Source organism: Thyridium curvatum, assembly GCF_004353045.1.
Source record: "Thyridium curvatum strain D216 chromosome Unknown NODE_142_length_46286_cov_82.757469, whole genome shotgun sequence".
Classification (NCBI taxonomy): Eukaryota; Fungi; Ascomycota; class Sordariomycetes; order Thyridiales; family Thyridiaceae; genus Thyridium; species Thyridium curvatum.
The window spans coordinates 31,233-46,098 of NW_022156897.1; the positions used below are offsets into that span (position 1 = coordinate 31,233).

The window sequence follows — 14,866 nt, forward strand, 5'->3', positions numbered from 1 at the left end:
CGGATCGTGATTCCCAAGTCTCACCAAACCACTCTCAGCCATTCCGGGATCTCTTGCACCAGAGATCCTTTTAGTCAGACACCCTCACAACAGTCAAGCTGGCGTTCCTACTCTCCACCATGCCTGCTCAGCGACCTTCGCAACTACCTCCCTGTCCCGGCCCGCCGCCGAGCCGCCCTCTCCCTCCTCTGCCCAAGAGGGGTTAAAGGGAGCGCCGATGTTTTGATTCGGACGGGACTCGGAACGGACTACATCTACCTCTCGACTGGAATATCTCATGGACGACGAACCGCCTGCCCGCAACCGCCTGCCCGCCTCGAGCGGTGCCACGGCTCCACGGCACCCAGCTTTCGGTCTGCAAGCACGGTGACGGGCACGGCGCACGCAGCCAAGATCCAATTCCTTGGAACTGCATGCCGTTCGTGCACCGCATCTGCTGCAACCTGAGTGTCACTCGCTCTCGCACACCCTGCCGACTTGCACGGCACGCTGCCCACCATTTCACCACCACATTATCCAGCAACACAAACCACCCAAACCAAACCCCCCACGGCATCCCACGACCCCGTCCGAAACACAGCACACCGCGCGCGCAAACCACACAAAACTCTGGAGCAGGCTCTTACAGGGAAGAAACAACAAGCCGCACTTGGTTCTCCCGAGGCTTCTTTTTCACTTCTGCATTCCGGCGGCAATCTCTGCGACGCATTTCACCACTGTACTATTATTCAAACCACTACGTCACACAGCACTACCACCACCAAACTACCGACACTTTTAATACCACTCTTTTCCTTCCGCTTTTTCTCTTTCACATCTGTCGAACCGAATCTGGTCGCGGATATCTATCACATGGGAACGAAAGGGGAAATTTCACGAAAGGGGGATTCGCAAATCCACCAAAACCATCATCAACTGGGGAATTTGTTTTCAAACTGTACAAATAGAGCATCTGGGTCTGGCGTCGTATCTAAAGAGAGTCATACCTTATATCGTCGCCGATACCCCCAACAGCACAGAAGGGCCACACGGGGGGGATCTTGATGATCGACCTGGGGGTTGGTCCTTCTCTGCTCGCACAGGAGGGAGGAATATGGAATTATTGGGGGTTTTTGCTTTTTTTTACGGGATACCTGCTCGCAAGTAGCACAGCTTCTTTTTCACGACGGGAAGATATCATACAATCCGCTGCCCTATGATTTTAAGGGGTCAGCAAATAATGAGATTGCTTTAACAGCACCACCTACCATTCTTTGTCTTCTTCGTGTGTGAAAAGAAAACGCACGCTGTCTTTTCCCTCGTAACAATATGTGCTCTGCTTTCTCGACTTGGATGGATGGTTCCTTGGTACAGGCCAAGGCGCTATCACTTTGGGCATACTCGCTCTCTGGTGGAATCACTGGCCACCCACCCCGTACGGAAACAATTGCATCATGAGCCCGCCAAGCCGGGCCCGCGTGAGCCGTACTATCTGGTTCGACGGGCGCCCGCGTATATCGCAAAAGGCCACACCGCTCGTCATGGTGGAAATTCCCAAGCATTTGGGATTTGGGTCCTATCTCTCAGTCACATATCACACACCACACACCCTCTTCCAAGCTTTTGGGCTGCGTTACCACTAGGTAGGTAGCTTGGGAGGATCCCCCTCTCCCCGCCCCAAGCAACAATCCGATATGGTGTGGACTTGCGCATCGAGAAAGTCACTACATTTGCTGGGGCCAGAAGAGCGACGGACGCTTGCGAGAAAAGCAATGTTCATGATCGACTGTGGAATTACGTTACCCAGGTACTTGTACTTCGAAATGGGGGAGTGGACAGACTATCAAGCGCCCGCCGTGTCTATCGTTCTCCTCTCGTCTGCCATCCAAAGTTTAGCGGATCGACACTTGGGCCCAGGGGGAGGCGAACTTGGGGAATCACATGGTTCAGATCATGGTCCTTTTTCCCCTCCCCTTTGGCGTTGTTTCTTAGGCTGATTCTCCACTCGACTCGTCACATTTTCCTTTTTGCTGACTGTGCCTTTCGTTTTTTTTTAAGTTGACGGCTACCAAATGTATATCATCAGCTGGTGTGTGTCGGTGGCCAATGACAGGGTGAGGAGGGGAGGGGAAGGCAAAAATCCGACCGAGCGGCCGGGTTCAAGATGGCGTAACTTGGGAAGTTAGTGACAGGTTTTGGGCTTGCGGTGGGAAGCTAACTGCAATACGTTGTAAACCCCGTGTGCCCGAGATAGGATTGGATGGATCAACGGGATGGAACTCCGGGTTCGGGTCAGGTTCAGGGTCGTTCGTGTTCAGGTACCAGGGATGGATGGAGAGAGAGAGTGTGTGTGTGTAGTGTAAGAGGAGCAAACTACGTAAGTGATGATGAATTTGGACCTTCAAGCCATCAAGCCACCCACCTGTGTTCTTTGTTTCCCAGCCGGGGAGCGGACCGCGAAATGTCAAAAAGCCAGTGCTAGAGTCTGAAGCTGAAACGTGCTAAAACAGACCGTCCCGAACTTCTGTCTGTTGATCGGTGGCGAATGTCGACAGATCTTGTCTCCTTTCAAAAAGGGGCGGTCAGAGACCAGGACGTACTTGTAGAGAGATAAACCTTCTTGTTCCTGATAGTGGTGATTTACCAATGAAACTCTGCTGATCGAGGGTGGGCGGGGGGTGGTGGAGGAGGAGGAGTGAGGAGGAGGACGATGGACAAGTGTGATATCAATCCGGTCAGGTACAGAGCGACGTTGTACCGTATGTATGTACATGTAGGTAGTTACATGCATCCGTCTCGATGGGTTCCAGTTGGGTTTATCTCATGCGTGATTCTGTTCCACGTGCTCGACGCACCGACCACGATTTGGATCTTGCATCTTGCCGCCCGCCGAAACGGCCCCAGACAGCTTCAAACTCAAAAACGCTGTTTCTTGCCCCACGAGCCAATCGCCCTCGCTGCAGGATGCACTGGACTGATGCACAGGTGGCCGCTATATTTCCACTCTTCTCTATTTGACTTTGGCCTTTAGACTTTGGGTTTCGTTCCGCACCGACAGCGGCACGAGTTAGCCCGACCGACCTGACCTCCCGCGAGACCTATTCCGCCTTCATTTGAGGTTCCTTTGCAACCAACGAGTGACTTGTCTGTTCCGCACTTTGACGTCAAGCTTGCACGCAAAGGGGAATCTGGCTTCCTAGACCAGCTGAGAGCTAGGTAGGTACGAGATTGGCACGGGCTCCGCTGTGTGCTCGTCTCGCCCTCGGCCCCAGAGAAGAAAAGGACCCTGGCGATCATCCTGCCCCTGCCAGCCACTGAACATCCTCATTTCATGCCCCTTCGGCGGGCGCGCGCTACTTCCGCAGCTCTCTGCATAGTTAGGTACTGCTCTTCTGCGTCTGCGGAGGAGAGAACAACCATCTAAAAAGCCTAAACCGAGACATTCTCTACGCGCGACGAGGCCAGACCAGCAGGCGCTTGCATCCGTTCTCCGCCCGAACTAGCCGCCCGTTCCTCGTTACGCTGGCGGCTCAGCTGCAGGTGCCGTGCTCACACCTTATTCGGCGTCTACCAGGGTCGCAACCAGAAGCTTGCTCTTCCTTCCAGAGCATAGGTAGCTACAGCTCGCTGCTCCTCGTGCGCCGCCACGATGCTCGAGTTTCACGTCTGGGGCCCCGCATGCGGCCTGCCCTCCATCGACGCCGAGTCCCTCGCCCTCATCACCTACGCCAGCTTCGTCCTCCCGCCCACCGCCTTCACCCTCGTCACCACCAGCCCCTCCGCCGTCCCTTCACGTACGTCTCCTCTTGCCCCCCTCGCCTTGACCTGCAGATCCTTTGCTCACTCGGTCCATTCGCAGATGTCCTCCCCTCCCTGTACGACCGGGCCACCGGCTCCTGGGTCTCGGGCTACCGACCCATCGTCTCCCACCTCGCCTCCACCTCCACCTCCTCCTCCTCCCGCCTCGACCACGATCCGGACGCCCGCCTGACGCCCGCCCAGCGCGCCGACGCCGACGCCCTCGCCGCCTTCCTCGCCTCGCGCGCGGCGCCCCTCGTCGCGCTCTCGCTCTACGCCTCCCACACCAACTGGAGCGAGGTCGTCCGCCCGGCCTACAGCCGCATCCTGCCCTTCCCCCTTACCTGGGTCGAGCCGCCCCTCGTGCGCGACGCCATGCTCCAGCGGGCCGAGGGCCTGGGCCTGGGCGACCTCGACCCGGACGCCGAGGTCCCGCCCGACGGCGCCGAGACCAGCGGCAGGCCCAGGCCGCCGCCGCCCAGCCTCAAGACCATCGCGGACTACATCAACCAGGGCAGACTCGGAGCCGCGGACAGAACGTCGGAGGAGACGCGCGCCGTCAACAAGCTCCGGTCCACGGCGCGAACGTCGTGCCTCGACCCGCTGGCCCAGGCCCTGCGCCGCGCGGCGCCCGACGACGCCCTCTCCTTCGTGGCGGCGGCGGCCGGAGGCGACGGCAGGGCGCCCACGAGCGTTGACTGCCTCGCCTACGCGTACCTCTCCCTCATGCTGGTCCCGGACCTGCCCCGCCGCTGGCTGCGGGACCTGCTCGCCTCGGAGCCGTCCCTCGCGGCCCTGACGGCCTTCACCTCCGCCCTGCGCGCCGCCATCCCGCCCGCCGCGCCCCTGACCCTGACCGGCCCGTCCACTACCGCGTCCTCCTCCTCGCTCGCGGCGCGCTTCCTCCGCGGCGCGCTGCGCAGCGCCCCGCACGTCGGCGACGCCCTGCACGCGCGGGACCTGCGCCTGCGGGCGGCCACGAGCGACGACATAGCCCGGCGGCAGCAGCGCCGGCGGGACCTGCTGCACGCCTTCTGCGCCGCCGTGCTGGGCTCCGCGCTCGTGGCGGGCGTGCTCGCCTGGCGCCGCGTGCCGGCCTTTGGCGAGGCCGTGTACCGCTGGAGCCGGCCGGCGCGGGGCTTCGGCGCCGCCGGCGCGCTGCTCGGCCTGTACGGCTCCTCGTCCTCCTCTTCTGCTGGGGTCTCCTTTGGTGGTGGCCGCGACGGCGCCGGCGGCGGCTTCCGGGCGCCGCAGGGGTACGCTGGCGGTGGGGCCAGTGGCGTCGGGTCCGGGCTCGGCGGGGAGTACGAGGAGGTGCCGATCGAGATGAGCGGGCGGCCTGAGGTGGTTGAGGTGGATGTCGAGGTCGGCAGTGGGTCGTCGTGATGATGTCGTGGGTTGGATTGGATGCAGCCGGGCGGAGGTTGTATGTATGTATGTGTGTGTGTACGATGTATGGTTGGTGTTTTTGTATGAGTAAGATTGGGGGTGGGCTTGTTATGATATAGCTACCTACCTACCTGTGCGGATACGGGAATGGGAGACACAGTGTGTGTGTGTATGTATGTACGTGTACTTCACGGATTAACGCACGGAAGGACTACAGGGAATAGATGATAAAAAAAAGTGCAAGCGTTTTTTTTCTTGTAATCGTCATAATAAGATCTAATCATCGTACATTCCGTGAACTGCACGGATCCCAAGGCTGCAGAACATACACCGCTTTATGTCTATCTATGTTGCAGGTCTTTCTCACCCGAACTCTCTGATCTCCTTGGCTTGCTCATGTCAAGAACTGTGCCTGGCTCCAATTTGGATCGTGATGCTGTTGAGGCCCCCCGACACTCTTCCACCACAGTCCACAGCTACACACACACCCTTGCAGGCTACGCTACTCCCGCAGCCACCCACTCAAATCTGCCGGATCTCCTTGTTGACCATCTCGGGCCGGTCGACCTCCCACTCGTCGCGCAGAATCGCAAACGTCAGGTCCGACACCAGCAGGCTCTGGCCCAGGCTCCAGACGAGCGTGATGGCGTAGAAGAAGTTGGCGTTGCCGCTGCCCGCGTAGATCCAGAGGTGGTAGAACGCCGGGCCGAGGAAGGCGGCGTAGGCGATGGCGGCCGCGACGACAAAGGTGTAGCGCATGAGCGGGAAGACGTGCCGGAAGAGCGGCACGAGGGCCAGGAAGAGGGCCGTGTCGGCGATGCTGGGGTAGGGCTTGAAGATGGCGAAGATGCCGGCCAGCAGCGCCAGGGCGGCCAGCGGCTGCGCGCGCGCGCGCACGCAGAGCCCGCCCACGTACGAGGCCAGGTGCAGCCAGAAGACGGCGAGGAAGAAGGACCGGAACGAGTCGAACATCTCGATGAAGAAGTACCACCAGAGCCCGGCGTTGGGCGTCAGGTCCGACAGCGTGAGCTGCGTGCCGTAGGTCGAGGGCAGGAACTCCCAGGACCCGCCCGTCACGAGGTACGACATGCCCAAGAGCACCGCCAGGCAGGCGGCCACGGCGGCCGCGTGCAGCGCGGCGAAGCGCAGGCCCGAGGAGACGTGGTGCGGGGACGGCGGGGCCGGCTGCCGGTCGTAGGCGAGGAGGACGAGGGCCGGGAGGAGCAGCAGCGGGTACATGGAGAGGTAGGCGGCGAAGGAGAGGGCGACCATGGCGCCGAGGGGCGCGCCGGCGATGGCCTTGGCGATGGCGTGGAGGATGGCGCAGTTGGTGAAGACGCTGGTCGAGCGGCCGATGCAGGTCGCCACGGTGAAGGGGCTGAAGAGGTATCTGTTGGAAATTTGGTTAGATCCGATCGAGGTCCCCTCCCAGACGGCAATAACAGATCAATCAAATTTGCTCACACTGCAGCCACGACGTATCCGCTCCACCGCTTGTCGCGCCGGGGCGACTTGAAGAGGGCCGAGGAGCCGGCCTCGCACGAGTCGGCGATCTTGACGAGGGCGTCGGCGCTCAGGATGTCGACGGCCACGAAGAGCAGGTTGGTGAAGATGGGCCAGCTGGTGTAGCTGGGCAGCAGGGAGAAGAGCGGCAGGAAGAGGGGCGCCTGGTGGTAGACGCCGCCGTCGTACGGCGAGACATTGTGGTTGTAGAGGAAGAGGCCTTCTTGCACTGTTTGCTCACGCGGGGGGGGGGTCAGCATCCACATGTCGCGAACGATGGGCCCATATTGGGCGTGCGCACCGCTGGGGGAGGTAGCAACTCACGGCGCTTGAAGCTCGTTACGGGCGTCGAGATCTCGACGCGTCCGGTCAGGAGGTCTGGGAGGCCGGGGAAGAGGGTGAAGAGCACCAGTCGCAGGGCTGCGGCGGCGGCAAAGAGGCCGGCCGTCCGCCCCAGAAATGAATTGCCCCCGTTCATCGCTCAGGCCATTGTCCGACGGGGAGAAGATCAAATGGTGGGGGATGAGGAGGAAGGAGGGGAGGCTCTCTGACCGAGCTGGAGCTGCAGTCGGCCTTCGTGTTCTCAAAGATTAAAGTGGTCCTCCGCCAATGCAAGCCACACTGGCGCTAAAGCCACAGAGTTAGGCGCGCACACGCCAGCATGGCCAGTTGTGTCGTTTGCTTTGGTTACTCTTCAACGTCAAGCAGGCAGTTGGATCTTCATTTTGATCATTACATAGTTTACATCTGCTTGTAAATCTCCCAGGCTGATACTGTTGATCTCGCGCGTGAGGGCTCGTCGGATGCACCGGACTGCAATGCGCTACTGGCTACTGCCGGTGCCTCTCAGACGTCGATGGATGATGGCTAATCGGACGCATCCAGTCGCTTCAATTGGACATGTTCTCTGTCCGACACTGATCGGGACGTCCAGATGCCTGTGCGTCGTGCACATCCTCCTTCCTGTCCTGCTCTCTGACATGCGACCGTGATGAGTCGGCCCTGATCGACTTGCCTCAATCCCATGTCTGTCGACAAATAACCAAATGTCCGCCCGCGACGACGCCGTGCACGGCGTGTGTTGGTTTCTCCCTCACTTCCCCAGAGTCTCCTCCGACTCGAACGACATCCTCGCCTGCGGCCCGGGCGCAACAGCCACCTCCCGCCCCGGAGGCGACCCCGCCCGAACCCCTTCCTCCGCCTGCCCGAGCTCGTGGTAGTCGGCCTCCGTCCCGACCCCCCTGCTCCTGCTCCTCCTCCTCCTCCTGACCGGGATGCCGCAGAACGAGTCCCTGGACATGCTGTACTCCCACGCCCGCCGCAGCCCGCCCGCGGCGCTCAGGCCGAGGTAGTAGACGGCGACGAAGGGCCAGGCGAGGGCCGGGCCGACGCAGAAGAGCGGGGTCAGGACGCAGAGGCAGCCGTCGTCCTTGACCCAGGCCGGCACGTACGTGTCCCCCAGGTGGAATGCGACCATGATCGCCACGGTGACGTGGATCGCCGCGAAGAAGACGATCCAGTCCAGGGCCGTGACCTCCACCATCTTTTTTGTGTTGACGATGTGCGCGGGCGGGGCCCTCGCTCTGTGCGCAAACGGTCGTCTGCGCGGCGTGGTCTGGGTAGGTGTTCAAGTGACTGGTTGTTGTTGAATGGAGGAGAGACTGAGGGTTTCACGGAAATGAGAGTTGAGCTGAAACCTGGAGCTTTTCGCTCTCATGATCGCCGGCTCCACTGTCGGACTCCATTTCTGGGTCACCGTGTTGAGGCGCAGCGCGAGCTGAATGTTAATTAGCGGTCGTGGTTCGGAACTGGTCCCAAATTAACCACAAGATAAATACCAAGAGGAGTATATAAACAATGTTTGCCTCTTGAAGTGATCCTCTAGAGGTCTGATACCCCTGAATTCCCCTTTGTCTTGGGTTTCACAGGTAGATTTGATCCCTCCGCCGTGGTCGGCACAAATTCGTGAACATGAATAGTACGGTCCTCACCATCAGACCGCAAAATCATGATAGAGGTTCAAGGGGCAGCTCAGATCGATGCATCTAGCCAGACACAATTCATCACATTCTGAAAACCATTCATTACATATGTCATTATTTCATTTCTTTCTCTATAACGGCGTCTTACTACACAACCCTGAGGAAAACGTGGGCGGAGGAAAGGAGATTGTTGGTCTTCTACCATCGCCCACTGTCTCAATCTGTTGGACAGAGGCGTGTCCCGAGTGCGACCGCGTTGGGCATATCTTCTTCTCATCATAGCCGGGGGCCCGCCCATCCGACAGCCACTGTGTATTCGCAAAAGCATCAAAGGGAAGGATCTGGGACCTCCGGTGCCGGCTCAGCTTGTCGAGCGCCGTCTTGAAGTCGTCGAGGATGATGGTATCGGACAAGCACTTGAAGACCATGGAGAACTTCCAAAACGGGTTGATGACCCCGATGGGGATGACGGGCGTCACGGAGAGCAGGTCGATCACGATGAAGACGACGCTGAGCGTCATGCAAAAGAGGAGGACGCCGAAGCGGGGGCAGACCCTGACGATGTCGACCACTCTGAGCTCATACCGGTAGCGGATGTTGTAAAAGAGATTCATCGTGGTGAAGATCCACCAAGGGTCACTGGGAGCCAGTGTAAGTGAGGGCTTTCGCGAAAGAGAGAGTGGATGGCCACCAGACATGCTTACCGACAGAGCGCCTCGAAGGGGCGGGTCTTGATGAACAGCTGCGTGTTGCCGACGTTGTTGAAGTAGGCAAAGTTGGCATATATCTCCAGTATCCAGTACGGCTGGGCCAGGATGACGGTGCCAATGTAGACGCGGCTTGACGTCTGCCCCAGGAAGGGCTTGTTCTTTATCCAGGCGATGACGTTGTGCAGCGACCAAGATGCGATGAGAGGCACGACCGTCGATGACAGGAACCATCCCCACACCGGCGGGTTGGGGAACATGAAGAAACCGTTGGGCACGGCGAGGGCTAACTGCATCGTCCAGGAGACATTAGCACCCACTGACAGCTGTCGCGACTCTGCTCGGGGCCACAAACCTCGATAAGAATGAGTTTATGCAGGAGCACCCCCTTGCGTAGGTTAACCAGCGTGATCACCGCCATGACGATCAACGCGCCGACCATGAAGCCCTGCGACCACGCCTCGAGGGTGATCTTCTCGGGGTCCGTGGGCTTGGCCGCGGGTGCGATCTGAAAGCCGGCCATGGTTGGTGGCACTCTCAAGAGACATTCAATAGAACAGGCACCAGATACAGCCAATTCAGACTGATAATGTCATCATCACGCACGACGAGGGAATCCAAGAACACGATGCGGCCGGAGGGGGGGAGACTGAGCAGACAACGGCGCGGCCTGGGTACTTGTAGCTCAATGCACGGCGCGAAAATTCTCCTCCACACCCTCTTTGGCAGACGCATAGAATCATTCCACCTGCAGCAGAAGGCCAGCCCCTGCTAGCTGCAATGCTTGGGCTGGGGTACCCAGGCTTGCCAGGCAAAGCTGAGGGTGTCCCCGTCTCCCCCCCACACTAGTAGAAACCAACAGCACGATAGCGTGCGGGGAACTCGCTATTGGCTCCCCGTCAGCTCTCTCCCCAGCACACCACCTTCACTCTCTGTATGAGCCTAGTGTGGAATTACTAGAGTTCGAGAAAGGGAGCGTCTGAGGAGAGCTAGTCAAAGAGACGATGATGCTGCCCTTTCTGCTGGACCTGACCTAAGTACTATGTGTGGCGGTAGGTATGGCAGACGCAGAGTATTCTCAGCACAAGCAGGTTGCAGACATTGATGCTATCTCTGGCTACCTAGCTGAGTGGTCTGTCCATCAAGTTCTCAGACCCTAATGTTCTGTCTCGAAGCGATGATGAAGTCCCAGAGCACTGTCCGAAAGCTGCTTGAAGACAGCTACCCCAAGATAGATTAGCTGTTCCGTAATGCCAGAGCACTCAAGAAAGAGATCAAGCTGCAAGGCAACTCATGATGGGACGAGGGAGAGGCAGGTTCCTGAAGGAAAGTAGAAAGTAGAGCATGCTAAGAATTGTATCTTTGGAATGGTTTGAGGAAAGGCGGCAGTCATATTTGTACTCTCTCAGAGTGTCCCCACGACGCTTTGTTACTCTCCGAGACGGACGAATCTAGCGAGCGCTGATCTCCACAAGCACTTGACTACAGCAAGGGCGTCAGAGTCTAGATGCCAAGCCAACAAAGAGGGCTGGCTCCGCACTCATCGTCGCTCAATCCGACCTCGTCATTGCATTCTGTCAGCGCTCTTCATGTGGTTCTTTATCGCCGGACAAGCCGAGTATTGGCCAAGACATGGGTGATGCTGATGGAGGTTGGCATCCCGACGAGCAAAGGCGCACATTCAGAGCTTCGACTGCGACACGATGGCGGCAGAACTGTCCTTGGCGGTGCGAGCTGCCGATCACTTGCCAAGCAAATCACAGATCTCGAGATCTGTCTACGTCTCTATCGCGGTAGGTCGAAGATGGTGCCATCCGGGAGATCCGTTGGGCGAAGAGAGAACAGCACCCCAGAACCACCCCCCACGGCTGTGGGGTGACCGCTCGCCAGATTGCATACGATCTTGGTGGCCGTATCACGGTGAGAAGGCAAAATCCCGCAGCGTGCCGCACGGCGCGTCCGTGGGCTGCAGAGCTCTCGGCACTTTAAAGAAGCCGTGACTGGGATGGGTGCTGCACCGCATAGACTAGAAGCACACTAGAAGGTCGATGGAAGCTTGCGGAGGAGGAGAGTCCAGAGCTGGTCAGGCGAGGCGGGGTTCTGGAGGAACGGAGCACACATTCTTCACTCCCACATTCTCCCACACTCTCCCACCCTTTCACACCCTCTCATCCTCCAGCTACGCATTGGTTGGTGCACTTCGACCACACTAGGAAGTAGTAGCGTAGCTGCATATACAGACACTAAATAAGCGAAGACCATGGATGAAGCAGCCATCAAGAGGCGGCGAAAGCCGGTAGAGCCCTTGACCAGTTCACCAGTGTTGAGGTGAGCAGCCGTGTCCCCGTCTTAGCGTTCGCTCTCGTGCGCGTTGCGCCATGGCTTTGGGCTTCTGGAGTTACTAATTGCGCTGACTCTCATTCATCGGTGCGTTGACAGTGGCAAGTGAATACTGCATAGAATCTCATTCCTGACATTTGATGCTGGATACCGACGGAGGTATGTCCTCGTGGTAGATCGCAACCAGTCACAAGACGGCAATCATCGAACCTATTTGTTTCGGCGCGCAATTCTGCGACTATTGGCAGCACTGTTTCGATCGATCGAGACGAGGGAGCCGAGTTGCCTCCAGACCAACAGCCGGGGGAAACGGTCCGACTTGCTACCCCAGGGTCCGTGTCGGGGGCCCGACCCATCCACGGCTCCTTGGCATCAGCCACGAGAATGGATGGTGAATCTCAAACGCGCGCGTGCGTGCCATGGAATTCTTTCTAGAAGGGGAAATGGAATGTTTTTCCTTTTTTCTCAACTGCCCACACACGTGCGCTCCACCCTCGATGGAGAGGCCAGGCTGGGATGTCGTTACAAGGCTCGGCCCTATTCACAGACCTTGACACCCAGATAGCATGCCCATCCCGCCCCTGACGTGATCGTCGGACATTCCGACTGATCTGGCCAGTCGTGCTCCATACCGCACGGGACAGGTGTAGAAAAGGTGTAGCCCGCAATTTGTGTAGATTGCCCATGGGGCAGAAGTTATGAAGAATGACTGGGGAATTGTTTAAAAGCGTTGATCCGGCCCTCGTTCCTGGCTTGATCCAACATCTTCATCTCCAACATCTCCATCTCCCTTGGAGCCCTTCACCCACATCGAAGATTTTGTGACCAAAAGTCCACTTATCAAAATGGGCTTTATTCAATCAATTGCCCTTTCAAAGCCCAAGGGCGAGCCGGGAAGTTCATGGGCCGCTATCGCCATGGGCCTCTTTGTGGCCTTTGGCGGTGTTCTCTTTGGGTATGCGCCAGCTTCTGTCTCGAACTCTTCGGGTTGAAGGCTAATCGGACCCTTGCTCTCTCTAGCTATGACACGGGAACCATCAGCGGCATTCTTGCCATGCCCTACTGGCAGCGGCTGTTCAGCACCGGCTACATCGACCCCCAAGGAAACCCCAACATCACGACTTCCCAAGAATCCGCCGTTGTCTCCATTCTCTCGGCCGGTACCTTCTTCGGTGCCCTGGCCTCGCCCTTCCTTACCGACTGGATCGGCCGTCGACCTGGTCTCCTGATCTCCACTTGGGTGTTCAACCTCGGAGTCGTCTTGCACACGGCTGCTACGTCATTGCCCTTGTTCCTCGCTGGTCGCTTCTTTGCTGGCCTCGGAGTCGGCCTGATCTCGGCCATGGGTGAGTACCATCGCTAGGCTATCATATATCACGGCGCTGTTGATCTGACTTCTCTCCCAAAACACAGTCCCCCTCTACCAGTCCGAGACCGCGCCCAAATGGATCCGTGGCGTCATTGTCGGTGCCTACCAATGGGCCATCACCATCGGTCTGCTCCTGGCTGCCATCGTCAACAACGCGACCTCGAAGCGCAACGACACGGGGTCCTACCGCATCCCCATCTCCATCCAGCTCGCCTGGTCGCTCATCCTGTTCGGCGGCATGCTCATCCTCCCCGAGACGCCGCGGTACCTCATCAAGAAGGACAACATCGACAAGGCGGCAAAGTCGCTCAGCAAGATCCGCCGCCTGCCCGTCGACCACCCGGCTGTCCGCGCGGAGCTGGCAGAGATCCAGGCCAACCACGAGTTCGAGATGCAGCAGGGCGAGGGCACCTACCTTGACTGCTTCAAGCCCCCCATCCTGAAGCGGCAGTTCACCGGCATGGCCCTGCAGGCTCTGCAGCAGCTGACAGGTATGTTTTTGAAAAAGAGACTTTCTTGCTCTTTTTTTTTTTGTTTTCCTCCCCCATGCTGACTGTGAGAAACCCAACAGGCATCAACTTCATCTTCTACTACGGCACCAAGTTCTTCCAGAACTCGGGCGTCTCCAGCGGCTTCACCATCTCCATGATCACCTCGGGCATCAACGTCGCGTCCACCATCCCGGGCATGTACTTCATCGACAAGTGGGGCCGCCGCCCGCTGCTCCTCTGGGGCGCCGTCGGCATGGCCGTCTCGCAGCTCATCGTCGCCGTCACCGGCACCGTGTCGACCGGCCAGCTCGACAACGGCGACATCTTCGTCAAGAACCTGGCCGGCCAGAAGGTCGCCGTGGCCTTCACCTGCATCTACATCTTCTTCTTCGCGTCCACCTGGGGCCCCCTCGCCTGGGTCGTCACGGGCGAGATCTTCCCGCTCAAGACGCGCGCCAAGTCGCTCAGCATGACCACGGCCACCAACTGGCTGCTCAACTGGGCCATCGCCTTCTCGACCCCGTACCTGGTCAACTACGGCGACGGCTACGCGAACCTGCAGTCCAAGATCTTCTTCGTCTGGTTCGGCTGCTGCTTCCTGTGCATCGCCTTCGTCTGGTTCTTCATCTACGAGACCAAGGGCCTGAGTCTGGAGGAGGTCGACCAGCTGTACGAGGAGGTCACCGTTGCGCACAAGTCGAAGCACTGGGTTCCTTCGGACTCGTGGGACCACCGCCGCGAGGTCAAGCTGTCTGGCAAGGCCGAGGAGACCGCCGAGGTCGCCACCACTCACGTATGAGACGGCGATACCTAAACACGCAACCCCGCAGGGAAACAATATACTGTCTAGATATACCGATGCGAGGAGCGTCACTCAAATTAAGATTCAAGATAGCCCGCAGTGGCTGTTGGAGTTCTCTTCAAGGCGTTGTGGGAAAGCATTGATGACACAGCGGGCATACGCGGGCATCATGATTACAACAAGGCATCTAGACAAGGTGTGGAATAGACTACAATAGAATATATATATATATACCTAGATTTCAAAGCCATTACATTATATCTATTGCAATGTTTGTCTGCTCTACTCGCCGACTTGACAGGTTATGGCCCCCACCGCACCTTTTGATATGTGTCTTGGATGAAGGATCTTTCGGTATTATTGTGCTCCACGTGTGGACTTGGGAATTGACCAATGGCATGGTCTTCATCTTCGTTGGAGCTGAGATTGACAGGCACCAAATGTTACATGGTTACATCACTGAACGCAGGGCATGCTGATCTTGGTTGCGGGACCTCGTCTCGACT

The 14,866-nt window shown here is 58.3% G+C and overlaps 4 protein-coding genes across 4 annotated transcripts; 2 read left to right on the forward strand and 2 right to left on the reverse strand.

The window, feature by feature from the left end:
* Positions 1 to 3,628: 3,628 nt before the first annotated feature.
* Positions 3,629 to 5,163, forward strand: E0L32_012181 (uncharacterized protein; the record flags this gene model as incomplete). The annotated part of the gene is made up of 2 exons (XM_031134994.1): positions 3,629 to 3,773; positions 3,839 to 5,163. The coding sequence occupies 2 exons, from the start codon at positions 3,629 to 3,631 to the stop codon at positions 5,161 to 5,163; spliced, it is 1,470 nt and encodes a 489-aa protein (XP_030999063.1).
* Positions 5,164 to 5,688: 525 nt separating this feature from the next.
* Positions 5,689 to 6,935, reverse strand: E0L32_012182 (uncharacterized protein; the record flags this gene model as incomplete). Its single annotated transcript, XM_031134995.1, has 2 exons — positions 5,689 to 6,556; positions 6,631 to 6,935. The coding sequence occupies 2 exons, from the start codon at positions 6,933 to 6,935 to the stop codon at positions 5,689 to 5,691; spliced, it is 1,173 nt and encodes a 390-aa protein (XP_030999064.1).
* Positions 6,936 to 7,685: 750 nt separating this feature from the next.
* Positions 7,686 to 9,881, reverse strand: E0L32_012183 (uncharacterized protein; the record flags this gene model as incomplete). Its single annotated transcript, XM_031134996.1, has 5 exons — positions 7,686 to 8,270; positions 8,367 to 8,446; positions 8,800 to 9,290; positions 9,356 to 9,648; positions 9,714 to 9,881. The coding sequence occupies 5 exons, from the start codon at positions 9,879 to 9,881 to the stop codon at positions 7,686 to 7,688; spliced, it is 1,617 nt and encodes a 538-aa protein (XP_030999065.1).
* Positions 9,882 to 12,543: 2,662 nt separating this feature from the next.
* Positions 12,544 to 14,357, forward strand: E0L32_012184 (uncharacterized protein; the record flags this gene model as incomplete). Its single annotated transcript, XM_031134997.1, has 4 exons — positions 12,544 to 12,653; positions 12,719 to 13,044; positions 13,112 to 13,558; positions 13,639 to 14,357. The coding sequence occupies 4 exons, from the start codon at positions 12,544 to 12,546 to the stop codon at positions 14,355 to 14,357; spliced, it is 1,602 nt and encodes a 533-aa protein (XP_030999066.1).
* Positions 14,358 to 14,866: the final 509 nt, after the last annotated feature.